Source organism: Marmota monax, unplaced genomic scaffold (assembly GCF_021218885.2).
Source record: "Marmota monax isolate L192 unplaced genomic scaffold, Marmota_monax_Labrador192_F-V1.1 WCK01_AAM20220418_F8-fsc00015, whole genome shotgun sequence".
NCBI classification, from domain to species: domain Eukaryota; kingdom Metazoa; phylum Chordata; class Mammalia; order Rodentia; family Sciuridae; genus Marmota; species Marmota monax.
Genome location: NW_026692194.1, coordinates 11,817,325 through 11,833,845, shown reverse-complemented (window position 1 = coordinate 11,833,845; position 16,521 = coordinate 11,817,325). Strand labels below are relative to the sequence as shown.

At 38.0% G+C, this 16,521-nt stretch overlaps 1 protein-coding gene across 3 annotated transcripts in view; it reads right to left on the bottom strand.

Annotated features, from left to right (window-relative positions):
• Positions 1-16,521, bottom strand: part of Efemp1 (EGF containing fibulin extracellular matrix protein 1) — a 58,301-nt gene that overhangs the window by 5,036 nt on the left and 36,744 nt on the right. For all 3 annotated transcript variants that reach the window (XM_046423691.2, XM_046423701.1, XM_046423681.2), the window contains exons 5-10: positions 11,001-11,123; positions 7,310-7,429; positions 6,191-6,310; positions 4,792-4,911; positions 869-992; positions 584-779 (exon numbers count right to left, since the gene is read on the bottom strand). In XM_046423691.2, coding sequence (XP_046279647.1) covers positions 584-779; positions 869-992; positions 4,792-4,911; positions 6,191-6,310; positions 7,310-7,429; positions 11,001-11,123 — 803 coding nt within the window. The remainder of the gene's footprint in view (positions 1-583; positions 780-868; positions 993-4,791; positions 4,912-6,190; positions 6,311-7,309; positions 7,430-11,000; positions 11,124-16,521) is intronic.

Below are 16,521 nucleotides of genomic sequence, written 5' to 3'. Positions count from 1 at the left end.
TAAACCAGGAGACACTATGAAGAGAGAAATGGCAGAATTCAGAAGCAAGATTTCACATAGGTAATAAAAGACAGGGAAAAGACCTGGGTGAGCCCACACTGCCCAGAAGACAGTGGTACATGTGTTGACTCATACTGAGCAGCAGGGTAGGTCACTTCTGAGACTTGACAGGTTTTAGTTTTGCTGTGAATGTAAACTGTCTTGCAAATGTAGCAATAAGGAATTCATGATTTTTGAAAAACTCTCCAGAAATTATTTTTCCTACATACAGTCAAATGTCATTGATTTGTAGGTTTGTGTTTTGGTAGTCACACACAACTCTAGTACTAGAGTCAGCAGTTTGGTATCTGTGGTTTTAGGGAAGCTACTTAATCTCTCTGCATGTCATATTTGTCTTCTGTAAAAAATCAAAATCAATATTAGTATCTATCTTATGGCATTACCAAGGGATTAACTGAAATAAGATACACTGGAGGTCCTTACACATGCCTACACACAAAACTCTAAATGTTAGCTTTCCTTCCAAGTGAATATGACAGGACAAACTTCCACCTTTCTCAACAGCTGGCTTCACGATACTTACCCTTAGGTAGAACTCTCCATTTTCATTTCCAGATTTAATCCGAAAAGTATTGATGGTATTGGCATAAATAGTTGTGGCCTGTATCTGGAAGATGTCTGATGGTACAGTCCTGTCAGAGCGGATGCTCATGTATTTGTAGACTATGGATTGGGGCAGTTCCCTGCACATAGCATTTGAGACTGGGCAAACACATCGGCTGTGGAGACAAATAAAAAAGCGATCATTGGTTTGGTTGGGGAGTAACAGAAGAGGCTCACTTTCAAAAGTTCTGTTGATGTTTCTTACTTCTCTGATGTTAAAATATAGGGATCTTGACAAGGATTTCGTGGGTAACAACGGAAGCCACCATGATAATTCCAACACATTTCATCCTCTCGGCATTCATTGGCGGTCTCACACTCATTGATATCTGCAGACATAGGGTTTAAGAGTATATTGATCAAGAAGATTGTGTAAGTGGCAGGAAAATCGTGTAAGTTTCAAGGAAGGCAGTAGATAAGACACAAAACTGGGTGGAACCTGAATTCATTACATTGAATTCAGGACAGATGTAGTTGAGCCATTCTGCACAGATTAATATGTATCATTTTGTGATTTTTTTTTTAAAAATCAAGTACCAATTGTTTATCTGTTAAATTCAGAGTCAAATGCTAACCATTGACTTGGCTTATATTAAAAAAAAAAAAAAGCCAACCAACCAAATACCCTACCAGTTCCTTTCCTCAGGGAGATGATAATTTAGTTGGGAACAATTACTTATAAAGCAAAATGGAATTAAATAGGAGATAGGTAAGGACGGAGGAGGACTTGAAGCAGAATTGACTCATTCTGCCTGGAGGATTAGGGAAGGCTGAAAAAAGAAGTAGACATCTCAGGTTGGCCTTGAAGGGTGGTAGTTAAATGGATTTTTCATTGCTAGGTTGGGGAAGGCTTCCCAGGATGAGAAAGCAGCAAGTGGAAACTATGCAGAGGACAGCTGGTCCTTTGTCTCAGGAGCTCAGGAGAGAGAAAACATCTAGAAAGGTAGTTTCAGGAAGTAGGCATGCTGAGGGATAGATGAGGGGTTTCCATGGTCCAGAGGAAGGAGCACAGTGGAAGTGATGTCATGAGGTTTTCCACCTTGTAGAACACAAATATTTAAGGACTGTGTAGAAGAAGAAGGGGCTGGTGCCAAAGAGCCAGAGGGGAGAGCTCCGGCTGTGAGTAGGCTAGGCTGGACGAAGGCTCATTTCAAATTTGGCTATTTGGAACTCCCAGGTGATATTTGAAAGAATACCTTAGTGAGCCATTGCAATTGTAACCACAGAAACAATTAAATTAATATCCATCACCCTAAGTCTATCTCCTTTACATTTGAATAGTGATTTATATTTTATCACATATAAACATTTTCTGAATCATGCCTTCCCCATCATTGGATGTTTTCATTCATTCATTTACTCATTCCACAGGTAATTTACTGAATCCTTGCTGCAAGCCAGGCATGGGCTGGGTGCTGGGATATGATCTCTCTTTTGTATTCCCATACCTGGTACTCCGCTTTTAGGATCTTTATTGCTTTCTGCTTTGCATTATTGAAATCTGCCTGCCCATTTGTTTTAATCCTTCTATTGTAAATTCCTTGAGGGCAAGAGCATTGTACCCACATTTTAACCCTTTTTATCACCTAGTGTCAATGCGTTGGGACATTGGCTTTTAAGAACATTAAGTTTTGCTTCTCACACAAAACTGTGTGAAGACAGGTGAAGAAGATGTTATCTTCTTTTGACATGGAGAAAAAAATCCACCATGGTTAAGTGGTGGATTCAAGTTTGTGTAGTTAGTGACAGGCATCTTTCCAGTGCAAGGTTCTCTAGGGAAGAATAATTCCATGCCTTGTCTTTAGAGAATTTTTTTTTTCTTTTGACTTCCAATTGGCTAAACTGAATTCCAGGAGGAAACTGGAAAAGTTATGCAGTTTCCAAGAGTCAGCCACAAGAAGTGTCTTCTTGGACTTGCTATGGCTGAGGGAAGAAAACCTAACTTTCTCTGAAGAAATTACAATTGATTTGCCCTTTCAGCCTTTTTTACCTTTTGGAAAAATAAAGGTGATGTTCACCTCAAGGGAAAATGAAGACTTGTTTGTTATATGGAGTCCAACAACAGCAAGAGGAAGCTTTATTCTATAACTTTGGTTATTCTGACAGTGTAGAGTCTAGCATAATCAACAGCTTAACCATTCTGGAAGGCTGTTCAGAAATGAACAGTATTAAAATATTTGAGGAGCATGCATCTGCATGTATGTTTTTTTTCTGTCTGTTTAGATAAAATACACACACACACACACACACACACAGAGTTTTCTTTTTTGTAAGTCTGTGGAAATGAGAAAAGTTATTTCATACCCCAAATAAGCCCTTAGAGGAACGTAAGAATTCAAACCTTCTGAATTCTACTTTGTTCTTATGGACAGGGCTCAGGAGGGATGGTTTCAGTAGGGGAAAGCAATTGGTTGATACTTTAAAAGAATGCAAGTCTCTTTCACAAACAATATTTTGGCTCACTCAAATATTCTGAAGCTACATATCTTCAATATAACAACATTCATGAACCTCCATCTGTAATTTCAGTGCATTTTCCACCTTTACTCAAAACAGACATGTCTCTGGATATATAGGTCAGGCAAGTAAGATCCTACTGTGCATTAATTTTCTTTTGTCTTTGTTCAATATCAACTTCATTTATGATCAGAAACACATGGACATTTGTTTGAAGGACTCCAGGGAAATTGGTTAAAATATCCTACTGGCTAACATTTTTCTGCATGTAATATTCATGTTAAGTCTCAATTAGGGTTCAGTAAGTAAGACCTATGGAATGCAATGTTTCCCCACAATTAACATTTACAGAGTTTCTAGTAAGGGTTATAAAGATGTTCATTAAGAAATGAACGACATTTTGATTATGCACATACCTAGTGGTTGGAGTCTAGCTTCATGCTACAAAAGCCCAGGTCACGATGTTCCTCTGAGTTACTATTTCCCTACACAATTATTATATAGACTGAGACTTTCCAGTGTTTCCTTTCCTTGATCTTTTCCTTTCTTAAAAAGATCCTTATTGTCCTGTGTGTACTCTTTCCAATTCTGAGATTTTAAAAGTCTCTAAAAAAGACTTACTATTAGTTCCTGACATTGCTGAGCATATTCCATAAAAACACCTTGAATTGTAGGAACTTCATAGTTTATGAATTATTTTCACATTATATTGTTTCATTCCCACATCTCCTTTTTCCAAAAGAGAGAGCTGAGACTCAAGAGAAGTTTGATTTGCTCACTATTGTGTAGATAGAATGTAGTACATCCAGATTCAGTATGCAGAAAGGCAGTACATACATCAGAATGCAATACATACAGATTTTTCTATCCTCAAGTTAAGTCATTTTTTATACTTTCACTGTTTTATGCAAATTTGAGTATTTATACTAGTTTTCTCAGGATTATCTACATGTTTTGTTTTATCTACCAGTCTTTTTCCTCTTGAAGAAGTTTTAAACTACACGTGGTATTGGAGGTACATTTTCAAATTTTGGCACATTTTCAAATTTTCCTAAAAGACTCTGAAATCATACAATTGTAGATGGTTGCCTCTCACATCTATGTGTGGGTGTGAAGACCACCTAAGTATTTATTTTGTAGCTGGTACAAGGTCATTAGTTATTTTTTGGCTTAACAGTTTTTTTTCCTGAAGAATACAGGCACATTTTAGTACATATTAGGATGACTTTCTCATCACCTAAATTACTACATAATTTATAATCTTGGTATCTTAGAGAATTAAGACTAAATTGAGGTTATCTCTAACTCACATGTTAAATTGAGGCTCTAAGCTCAAACTCATGGTGAAACATTTTCATAACTGAATCTTTTCTGGTAGATGCTTGGAAGAGATTATATGTGCCAGTTAGTAGAGATATTAACATTTTATTAAAACTATTTACACTTTTTAGAAAGGAAAACTGTTACTCTAAATTCCAAAGAAAGTCAAGACTAACATGGAGTCTCCTCTTTATGAGATGTGCATTATCTCATGATGAATAGGGACACAAAGAGCACTAATTGTGTATTCAATGTGGGAAAAATGAAAATCTGTAGTAGAGAATCCTGTAACTTCCTTCAGGTTCTTCCTGGGTAAAACCAAACACTTCACATGTAAGAAAACAAATTTACCTTGACATGTTCTGCCTCTCACCACTTGGTATCCCTGGGGGCACATACATGTGAATTTCCCAGGTTCATTGACACATTGATATTGACACAGGTAGTTTGAGGTTCTGCATTCATCAATATCTGTTGAATCAGACAAGAGCAAAGACACAGAGTTGAAAAACTTTCATGCCATTACTTTGGTAATACACTTTTTAGATGAGCTAAAGAGAATAAAACCATTGTAAACTTTAAACAGAAATATAAGATTTTATCAAAAGCTTGAGGTCAAATTCTAACAATATCAGTGTATTTCCCTCTACAACTTCCCAGTATCAGGAGTTTTTATTTTTACCATCAGTTTTACTGATTAATTGTGGACAGTTTAGTTAACCTTGGACCTAACTATACTAGCTAAACAGATTTAATGAATTGGCTTGTGGGACATGTACTTCACTTTGTGCTCCCACACAGGATACAGATTCATGTTTGTCTTCTCAGAAATTGGGTGACTCTGCTACTAAATTCATCTGAGCTTTGAATTCCAAGCCCATTCTCTGTGCAAGTTTCCAGAGGTGATATTTTGGCAGAGTCTTGTCTTCAGAGGAAGAATGTTTTGCATATCTGAATAGGGATGCATGTATAGTTTGCTCAGAATTGCAGATGCAGCTTCCTTGAGCTGTCTCCTTATGGTTTTGAGCGTAATGGTATGATGTGAGGTTTCTCTGGGTAGGGTATGACCTTTATGGCCCCAAGTGAATCTGAAAGGGACCAGGAGGAATTTAAGGACATCAAGTGTTGATGGTATCCCCTTCATGGTATCTTATGCTGCTTGAATTATTCAGAGGAATGGGCACAGTCAGGACTCTGAAGGTCATCCATCCAGTATAATGGCCGTCTTTTTACTTATACGAAACTAAAACCTAGGTAGCTTAAGAAATATACCCCAGGCACACAGTGGAAGGAATAAAGCTAGGGGCCAGGTCTCTTTCTTTTTATTGCAATGTTTTTGACATGCCTTCAGTATTTCTCAAATTCAAACATGCACAGCAATCACAGGGCATCCTTGTTAAATGCAGACTCTGCTTCAGAAAGTTTGGGCTGGGGTCTGAGATTCTGAATCTCTCAATAAGCTTCCAGGAACACTGGTGTTATTGGTCACCAGATCACACTTTGAGAAGCAACACACTAGAACATCCTTTCTAATGATTAGACCCAGCCAGCATCTAAAATTTCAGTTATTTCTGTTTTTTTTCCTCTTGGTAACATATGAAGAAGCCAACATTAAACTATATGAATTAGATTTTGGAATAGAATTTGTGTGAGCAAAAATTTGTTTTCACCAACAGCTGCATGATCAGAAAAAAACCACACGAATGACAAGGGTGAACTCTTATTGCATGTTATTTCAAAAATATTTTACCTTCACAGTTGAGCCTATCACTGCTCAGCTCATATCCTTGATTGCACTGACAGATGAATGAACCCAGAATGTTGTAGCACTGCTGAGCACATTGGTTGCTGGCATCACATTCATTTATATCTGAAGGGAAAAGTTGTAGATATACATATGACTTTAAACATATATTTGCTCTCTTGTACCTATATCATCTGATGATAAATGAGTAATTCCCTAGCTGAATTCTTTGCCCTGCAGAAGCTCATCCGAGAAAATCCATTCAGTTTCATATTTGTTGGAACAACTTCAAAGGTCTGTAATATACTTCTTTTAGAAATACCAGAATGTTTTTTTTCTAGGTACGACAGTTTGATGTTTGATGTTTGATAATCTTCCCCAAAGAATTTAATGCTTCTAATAAATAAACATTCCAGTGTCTATTTTCTTTTGTTGTTCAGATTCAAAACGCCAAGTCTATAAATAATTGTTATAAGACACTCATACTGATACGGTCTCTCAGCATGCTGTAGTGAAGATTTATCTGTGCTATTTATTACTTTTTAAATGGTTTCTGTTAAATTCCATTACAATTATAACATAAGCCTTTGAGACTCATACAGAGTTTTGCAATGCTCTAAGGCACTGAAAATATTGTGAAAAGGCATTTTTCCTGCACTAGATTCTTTCCATGTCATGCCAATCTTATAATTGTGTGCCGTGACATTGCATTCTGAAAGGGGAGAAGAAGCATGTAAAAATCAGATGCACTTTCAGTGGAAAGTTTATGTACTTGAACTTCCAGTAACCTCCTTGGCACCATTATCATCTATATCACACCCTGTTGACGAATTGGTGTGTGTATATCAATTGATCTATAATTTGAAAGAAATTTTGATACACTTACAGAGGAAAGCTAAAACCAAGCTTCAAAAAGGTTTCCGTTCACATTTTGATGTGTTTTAGGAAACATGTTAGTTATTGTCCTTTCAGCACTAAATGATTACTCAAGGGAAGTTGATGGAAACCAGTTCATTAAAGAATGCTGAAAACTGGAAGTAGTGCACCTTGATATGGGGTCTCCTTTTTTTTTTTTTTTTTTTAAAGACAGAAATCAGTTAGGGTGGCGGTCTCCTCAAGACTTACCTACACAGGTGTAGTTGTTTGCCGCCAACTGAAACCCGGGGTTGCACTGGCAGTAAAATGAGCCTGGAGTGTTCACACATCTTTGGTGGCAATACGGAGGCACAGAGCACTCATCTATGTCTAGGTGACCAGCACACACAGAGAGACAAATTATTGACTTACCAAGTTTTCAGCAGAGATGATCTAGAAAACCTATGTAGGGAAGACCTTATTAAAAAAAAATCCTTTTGTTACTAAAATTCGGGTATAGGTGTTTTAAATATACTTGAATCAGCATTCTGAAGTTAAATAAGATGTTAAGAACGAAGACTGCATACCCCAGTGTGTGATAAATAAGCCTGGCTGGGTGGGTTGAGACTTAAAAGAATAATTAAGACCACTTCACATACATAAGAAAATGTCCATGTGGGGAACTAAAATCTTATGAAATGAGGTAAAAACCAATTAAGCAATGCAGCATGAAACTAAGAGAAAGGAAAGGAATTGTAGAGTATGTGTGGCTGGTGACAGGGGCTAAGTCACTGAAATGTTCTGTGTCCTGGGGTTTCTTCTGCACACAGTGAAAGGAAGGCTTGCCATATGTATCTTAGGAAGTTTTTGTGAGAGTCAAATGAAAGAATGCTGTGGAAAGAAAGGATGCACAACAAGTCACCTCTTGAGAGGGCCCTGCTGACATTGATGAGGTGTTCCAGATGGTGTCTTTCTCAGACAAATATTTCCAACCATAAGATGCTCAACTGAGAACTTGCAGAGGAAGATGAACATCTTAGAAGCGTAATAAAATGCCACTAATTCATGACTCTATGCTTAATGACAACTCCAACATGGCATGTGTCATTCAGAGCAAAAAGTATGCAGGTACAAGGTAACACTGTACACAGACTCTGCCTTTTGGTAAAATGAAACAAAACAATGTGAAGCTGTTTGGGTACTTTAAAAATGTGAGAGGCAATGTGCTCAAGTGGCTTCAGGGTAACCTAAGTTTGGATTTTCACTTTGGCAATTACTAGCTTGGTCTTAATTCTCAAGCTTCCATTTCCTCTTCCATAAGTAATAGTGTAAAAAATATGATAGAATTGCTAGGAGGATTACATGACATAATGTAGGCAAAGTTCCTGGATCACAACAGATAAAAATAAATGGGAGCTATTATTAATAAGCTGCAAAATATTTTTGATTTAACCTGCATCTTTTAAGGATTTTTTTTAGTTGCTGATAGATCTTTATTTTACTTATTTATATGTGGTGCTGAGAATGGAACCCAGTACCTCACACATGCCAGGCAAGTGCTCTACCACTGATCTACAGCTCCAGCTCCTTAACCTACTTATTAAAATAAAGCGTATTGTCTGATCAATGTTGCCTCCTCAAGGAGGTCATTTCTCCCACACATATAAAATAGTTTATTCTGCCCCATCTATTTCTTTATCTTTATTGTTTTAGATGGATCACTGAAGGCTTGCTAGAGGAGGTACTCTGAACTGGGACTGAACAGAAATTTGCTAGGAGGGAATTTCCTTGAGCCCTCTGCATCACTTGACATTGACTTATATGTTTATCTGCCTCTTGTTTGTCTCCCTCACTACAATGCAGGCCAAATAAAACCTGTATCTTCTCCTTAAGGTAAAAACAGTGGGTCTTTTTTTTTTTCTGATCATGCCATATGCTTAATATGTGGAACAAGGACTGGCATAGTGGGTGCCCCATAATCATTATTTGAATGAATGGAAATTTAAGGCTAATTAGCACAGTGCTTCCTAGTACCTTGTATTATAGGCAGGTTCCAGTATTGATAGTCAGTTATACAAATGGTACTTTCTAATAGTTATGACTTTGTACAATCTGTTTGTTCATTATTATAGTCAGTATGCAGAACAGCGCCTGGCACACAGTCAGCCTTAAATAATTTCTTGATAAATAAATAATGTGTGTCTTCTCAACCAGTGGACATTCATCAACCATTGTTATTTGGCACCACCGGTTTATAATGATCTGCATCTGCCTAGTATGGAATATAGGCATGAAACAAATTTCCCCATGAAATAACAAGATCAATAATAGATGTATAAGGGATAGAAGGAGCACACTGTGCTACACAAAGTGTGACCTACTGAGTGCTGCTGGTCCATGGACTATTTGGATCGATACAGAAACTGAAAGTACATGTTTAGGTATAGCAATTGACATTACCACAATATTTTTTATTATACCTTACAGATGTATTGGTCTTGCAACAGATTAGAGATCTGCAAAAGGATATTTCATCATAGTTGATGAGGAAGGAGTGACCAATTATAGTTGGATGGATCACGGAAGGCTTGCTAGAGGAGGTACTCTGAACTGGGACTGAACAGAAATTTGCTAGGAGGGAATGTTCTTGGAGCAGGAAAGAACTTGGGTGGGGGTACTGAAGTGTGACAGTGTATGTGTATAATTAGTCATGAAGGTCTCTTCCTATTTTCTCACAAAGGGCTGAGACCCTATTATGTTCCTGTCTTCTAGGTTCGTCCTGCAGTAGGATGAGTTAGTTCTTTCTTCTGGAACGTTTATTTTATTAACTAACACAATAGGCAAAGCTCTGGTGTCTGTGGAGTTTCCCCACACTCTTTTCCCAAACCATGGCTCAGCTGCTACAAACCCTGGGTGCTCCTTAGAGGCTGGGCACCAACCCCAGCATCTAGGCATGGCCCATGGCAGGCAGAACTGGGCCACAGCCCATGGGAAGCTCAGTGCTGACAACCTAATGTCAACAGCTCACACTTGTGGGTGAAAAAGTGATTCCCTATCTCCACATCCTCACCCTTCACTGGCCTGTGGTAAGAGGCGGTATATAAATAAATGGACAGAGGGACTCAATTACAGAGTTTCAGGGCTACTGCTGGGCCTCACTATTGAGCCAGGATGCTTTATTTGACTTCACTATTTGCCAGTTTACCTCCTCACACTGTCTTCTTCCATTTTGAATGCAAAATGCACCCACGGAGCATCCATCCTCTGTGTGGTGGGCTCTCTTTGAGGACTCTGGAGCCAGCAGTGACACAAGCTGACCTGGCCCTTGCCCTCAGGGAGCTGACATGCTCAGACCCTCAAGGAAGCAGGAATTATGCTTGGCTTTGCACTTAAAACACCCGACACAGGCTGGCAACAGTCTCTGGCCGTTCTGTTAATCTCTACATGATGATGGCAAGCAGCTGCACCACACAGGGCCAGTCTCTGTGGTGGGTGATCCTGTGCAGGAGCTCCTGAGGTAGGGACCCCTGCTGTCTCCACAGGACACAGGAACAAGGAAAGACACTGAGAACTTAAGTTCCAGCCTTGAGGGGGGATGGAGCTAGGATTTGAACTTCACCCTTTGCCCTGTGTGCTGTGCTGCGTGAGCTATGCAACAGTGTGCCAAAGCCACATCACTAGTGTGTTGGTGCAATACCCGCTAATTTAGAATTACTTTCTTGGTTGCCCTTGTGGTCCAATTTGTACCAAAGATTTCTGCTTTGGCTTAATCTGTAACACTTTGCTGTTCAGGATAGGCTTAACCTTTAAGGCTAATTGTTCTTGTTAGATGGAGAATGGATTGGTAGTCAACGAAAGAGGAAGTATCATTACTATCATTCTTCAATGGATATGGGTGTTTTGCTGTGAATGCCTGAAGATGCCCAGGACAAGACTCTGTTTACTGCCCCATGGGACTTACCCACACACTGCTCTCCTCGCTTCTGATACCCTGGAGGGCAATGGCATGCAAAGGAGCCTCGTAAATTGATGCACACTTGGTCTGCTCTACAGTTGTGCGTCCCTGCAGTGCACTCGTCGATGTCTGTCCAAGACACGCAACACAAACAATGTTTTAGTAGATTGTGAAAATTTCATCATTTCTTCCATTTTGCCATTGCTTTTCTTAAACTGAATTTGACTTTATTCTTAAAGCATTATACTTTTGTTATATTGAAAATATTTTAAATTTAAATCATTTCAAGAATTCAGTAAATAACTTCATAGATAATGGTTTGTTAAAACACTAACATTTTGCCATGCTTGTCTTGGCTGCTTTTGTTTTGTTAAGAAATAAAACATTGCAGATGCAGCTAAAACCTCACCCTATCCTCAACCCCTTACCCATCATGTGCCAGTTTCCTAACAGGCAGAAGATGTTTATACTTTTGTTAAACAGGGATTAGGTGTGTGCATCTAGTTGGATATAGTAGTTTAGTGTGTTTTTAAAATTTTAGTAAGCTGTATGTTATCTGGCTTTTCCACCCATATGTTACGTTATAATTTCTATTTACAAGGCTTTAAAAATCTGCCCAGTAGGTGGGTATAACTAATATTATACATTTAATTTCCTGTTGCTTTTTAAATTTTTTTTGCAAATGGTAGAGTAACATTTGTGTATAAATTTTTCATTGCAAATTCAAAATGCAAGGGATTCAATAAGATCATATTCCTCTAGGAGACAAAGACTGGTGTATTTTAAAATACACAATTTCCCAAAGCCTTTTACTGTTTCACCAAATGTTCCTTAAGGAATAAGCAGGTCATTGTTCTAGAAAAGTAAAACAAACAAACAAACAACCCAAAACAAACAACTCAGCTGTACATATAAAACCAGTTTAGAGAATTTTTTTCATATGAAAATGTGATATAAAATCGTGTGTGTACATTCAGGTTTACTGTCATTTATAAGTGAATTCAATTTTGCCTTATCTATATCACCTTTGTATTCATTCAAATCTCCCACATCATGAAGTTAAATAGAACAAATGAAAGCATTACACAGTTTTGGCATTCTCTAATTGAAGACTCTTAAGTGTCATTAAGAGTATCGTATGACATGTAATTCTGAGATGACACATTTTGCATGTAAACTAAGATAGAGTTAGGGGATCTTAAATCATCCTGTCTTAAATCATCACTATGGTCTACTTGGGGGTGCTCTAGCAGAAATAGTGGACCAAGAATCAATTTTTTTAAAAAATAACCAATCATCTGAGTTCATGCAATCTCTGCTTTCCCTTTCAGAAGCTTAGAGAGTGGTCGTTTGTGTTTTTGCCTCATTTTTCCATGTTTTCAAGGTGAATTATTGCATTATGCAGTGTCCTAATGTAGGAAGACCTGGTTGTAAGAAGTTTGTCCTCAGATAACTGTTTCACTTAGCTGGGCATTTCCACAAGAAAGAGGGACAGAAGGTGAAAAATACTTGAGTGTTGTACGGCTATTTGTAGGATAATAACCTATGAGTGCATCTACTTACATAATTCTTTGAACCTGGTGATAAAGTTTTAGCTGAGCTTTCTTGGTATGTTTCTGGCTCTGTTTTGAAATTTATCAGTACTATTACTATTGTTGTTAGTTTCAAACCAGTGATTGCAAACTGTGCTTTTTGGGTACGATACAATGGTTCGATAATCTTTCTGTGAGATTAATCTGCTCCTTTTGGTGTCTTTTATTATTTTCTCATATGCACTTGATGAAAACCTTTCTACTGGGGTTTCTTCAGAGCTTTATGACTCGTTAATGCAGAAATGACAGAAGAATTCCTATTGTTTTATGTCAAGAACATTTGCCAGCATTTGCGGTGATAACAGCCCTGAGAGATATGGCAATGTTAGATTCAGATGTGGCAGGTTTCCTCAGCACACTCTGGCAGAAGATCAAGGACTTGGGCTGCTGCTACATTTCTAAGGGAGGCCTCTCCAGTGACTGAGGCTTATTCTTTTGGAGACATCTCTCTGCAAACTGCCTCCACCCCATTGCATTCTTGATGTCCTATAATTTCCTTCCTATTTTCACACTGTTACAGGTTTCTGTATTTAAAAACTATTTAGCGATGCATTGATTCCACTGGACATGTTATTTATCCTCTTTAATAAATAGGCTAACATGTCCAGTGGAATCAATGCATCGCTAAATAGTTTTTAAATACAGAAACCTGTGCTGCTACTCCTTAACTATCATGTCTGTTTAGCTCCCAGAGGGTTATTTAATAGAAACAAACAAAAGTTAAAGTAATTTAATAAAAACAAAAAAACAAAAACCAAAATACTACCACCTCCACTCTCACTATGTTCTTTTCTTTTCTCTATCAAAAACCAAGCAAAGCTGGCAGTGGGTGCATGCCTGTGATCCCAGCAGCTCAGGAAGCTGAAGCAGGAGGATCACAAGTTAGAGACCAACCTCAGCAATTTAGAGAGACCCTGACTCAAAATAAAAAAAAAAATTAAAGTGGATTGGGGTATAGTTTAGTGGTAAAGCACCCCTGGGTTCAATCCCCAGTACCAAACAAACAAACAAACAAAAACCATAAAACAAGCAAAGCTGCAGTAGGATCAGCCTCACCTACTGTTGACTAGTGATTATACTTTCTACTTACCTGGACTTCCAAAATGATCGAGAAAGTAATCTCTGTGACCAGGAAAGCAGGCTTTTTGTTTTGTTTTGTTTTTTGGTTCTGGAAATTGAACTCTGGGGCGCTTTACCACTGAGCTACATCCCCAGCCCTTTTATTTTTAGACAGGGTCTTGCTAAATTGCCCAGGCTGACCTCAAAGTTGCAATCTTCCTGCGTCAGCCTCCTGAGTTGCAGGGATTATAAGTATGTGCCACCATCCCTGGCTCCAGAAAGCAGCTATTTACTGTATTTCCACTTATGGCTTCTCTGACTACAGTTTATAATATATTCCTCCTTGCTTTTAGCAGGTTATCTAGTGCTGAAGTCTCCCAATGGAATGATTTTTTTGAGCTATCATCTATTATAGTATACATTTATTAGTTTACTTAAATAATTACTTTCATTATTTAAAACAATTGCTCTTTAACATCCTGTTATTGCATATTTACACAGCTATACAAGGTCACATAAAAATCATTATATGTTGATAAACTCTCTTATATTTGTCTTTTCTATTGTAGGCATTTCAATATGATTCAAAAATCACTAATTCAGCCAACACAAACAATGTCTTTTGCAGGCACCTCTGCGGTGTGTAGTCAAAAATCCATTTTCTACATCTATACTGGGGGCGGGGGGGTATGTGCATAGGCAAGAACAATGCTTTATTTTTCAGGGAAACTATTCAAGTCTGTCAAGATTTTCCTGATAATGAAAGAATAAATACTCTGGGGAGAGGAGTTTGTATTGTGTTTTTAAATTATCTACCATTTATTCTCGATAGTTGAGCTTACTTGGTTTTTTAGGCAGTCAGCATATGCTGTGGGCCCTGGAATCAAGCTCTTTGAGGATGGAATCTATATCTTACTTTTTCTGTGTGCCTAGCCCAGTAGAGTGCATAGCACATGGTGATTTTTCAATACTTATTTGCTCAATAAATAGATGAATGAGTCATTATTGTTTGCTGGGAATTGATGCCTAGAGTTTAAGGAAAGTAGGGTCAGTGCTTTATCTCATGCAACTAAAATGTATAAGATAGTGTGACATGCAAGAACTGAGAAACAAACGCAGCAAAATCAGCAAAGTATCGGTCAGTGGGAATAATGTAAAGCAATTGAGTGCAGAAGAATCCATGAGGCATGAAGCAGCCTAAGAGGGAAGCAGCTTCAGGAGGTTTGCCAAGGAGGTGGGTCCTCCGTTGCATTTTGAAAAAGATGAGATACATGAATTAGCAGGAAAATGAGCTTGTTTCTAAGGAGAAAGCTGTTCCCATTAGAAAACAGTGGTGAGATCCAGTTGCTGTGCATGAGGAGAATGGAAGGAGCTGAAGTCAGCACACTGGAGGCACTGTGTGTAAGGAGCCTGGTACAGTGCCTGGCAGAAGTTGCTCATAAACTGCTGGCTCAAGTCATGAATAAAATTCAGGGCCCTTCTATATGGGTAATATGAATTGTAATGCATTTTGCTGTCATATATGACAGAATACAAAATAAAGTAAAGCCCTAAAGGTGGGATTAGAGAGTTTGGATTATACACCACAGCAAGCAGACCTGAACTATGCAGTCATAACCTAATGTTGACATTAACAGAGAACAAAATAATAGAATGTGCTTCCTAAAATATCACAACATATTTCATCATTATAATATATTAAGAATAACTAATGGCAATATTTGGTGATTCTCTCATTTTTCAAAAATGTGTCCACGGTCTCCCTCCTAGTGATTTATACTATTTGTGGGTCCCTCTCTTGCTGACTTTGGCAACTTTAGTTGCTTTAAATAGTCCAGACTAATCTTTGCTCAGCTGTTACTTCTAGCGTCTTTATCACACTGGCCGTCAGTCGATGGAACCACACATTTGATCTCTTCTCCAAGCTAATGGAAGCAATGGTGTCCACATCACTGTGGTGTCCATTAAGTTCCTGCTTAGGCCTTCATTCTCTCTGTTTTTTTGGCTCCCTCCTTTCAGTCTGACTCATATTTCCCAAACCCCTGACTCATGCTGCTTTCTCTCTCTTATGCAACATTTTAATCTCTGCAATGTTCTTTCCATAATTTGATAACTTACCACGACATGGAGTCACTTCAGTGCATTTTTATGGGCAACAAATTATCTGCATTTTGAATGCTATTGAGTGCTTATTTAGACTGTTCTAATTTGTGCTGCTTTAGGTTTAAGAAATAATTCAGAAGTACATTTGAATAAGCCACCATAGGCTATTAATGGGTGTGCCCTGAAACGGGAGGAAGGGGATTGAAGTGATTTTTATTCTGTGATAGCTATGGGATCTAGGGTCATAGTATCAAGGAAACTTTCTAAATGAAATAAAAGAGACTCACTAGATAGAGGTCTTATAGTAACTTGGAATATTCATCTTATTTTCCAGTATAATCCTGGAAGGTAGGAACTAGTTTAGCAAGAGCTGAGGGTGTTGTTGTTTTACTATCGCCTTATTTATTAAGGGCAATTGATAATTATAACCTGAGTAATCAAGGTATTAAGTTATATTGATTGAAATCATAATCAAAATATATAATATTTTATATAGCTTCATTTATAATTTATTAAAATTCTAAAATTAATTGGGATGAGAATGCTTCGCAGCATGAAAAGATCTATTATTTGGTGAGGGAGTCAGATTTACAAAACCCAGTTCTGTAGAAAAGGTGATTGCATCATCCACAATTAACAGATGAGGAAGGAGGTTACTGAAATGTAGGCTCAGTGAGGTAGCTTGCCTAAGATCACACAAAGCACAGATTCAAACCCAAGAGTTCCAGTTTACTTCTGTAGTTTAGTTCTTCAGAAAGGCTTATTTCCTAAGA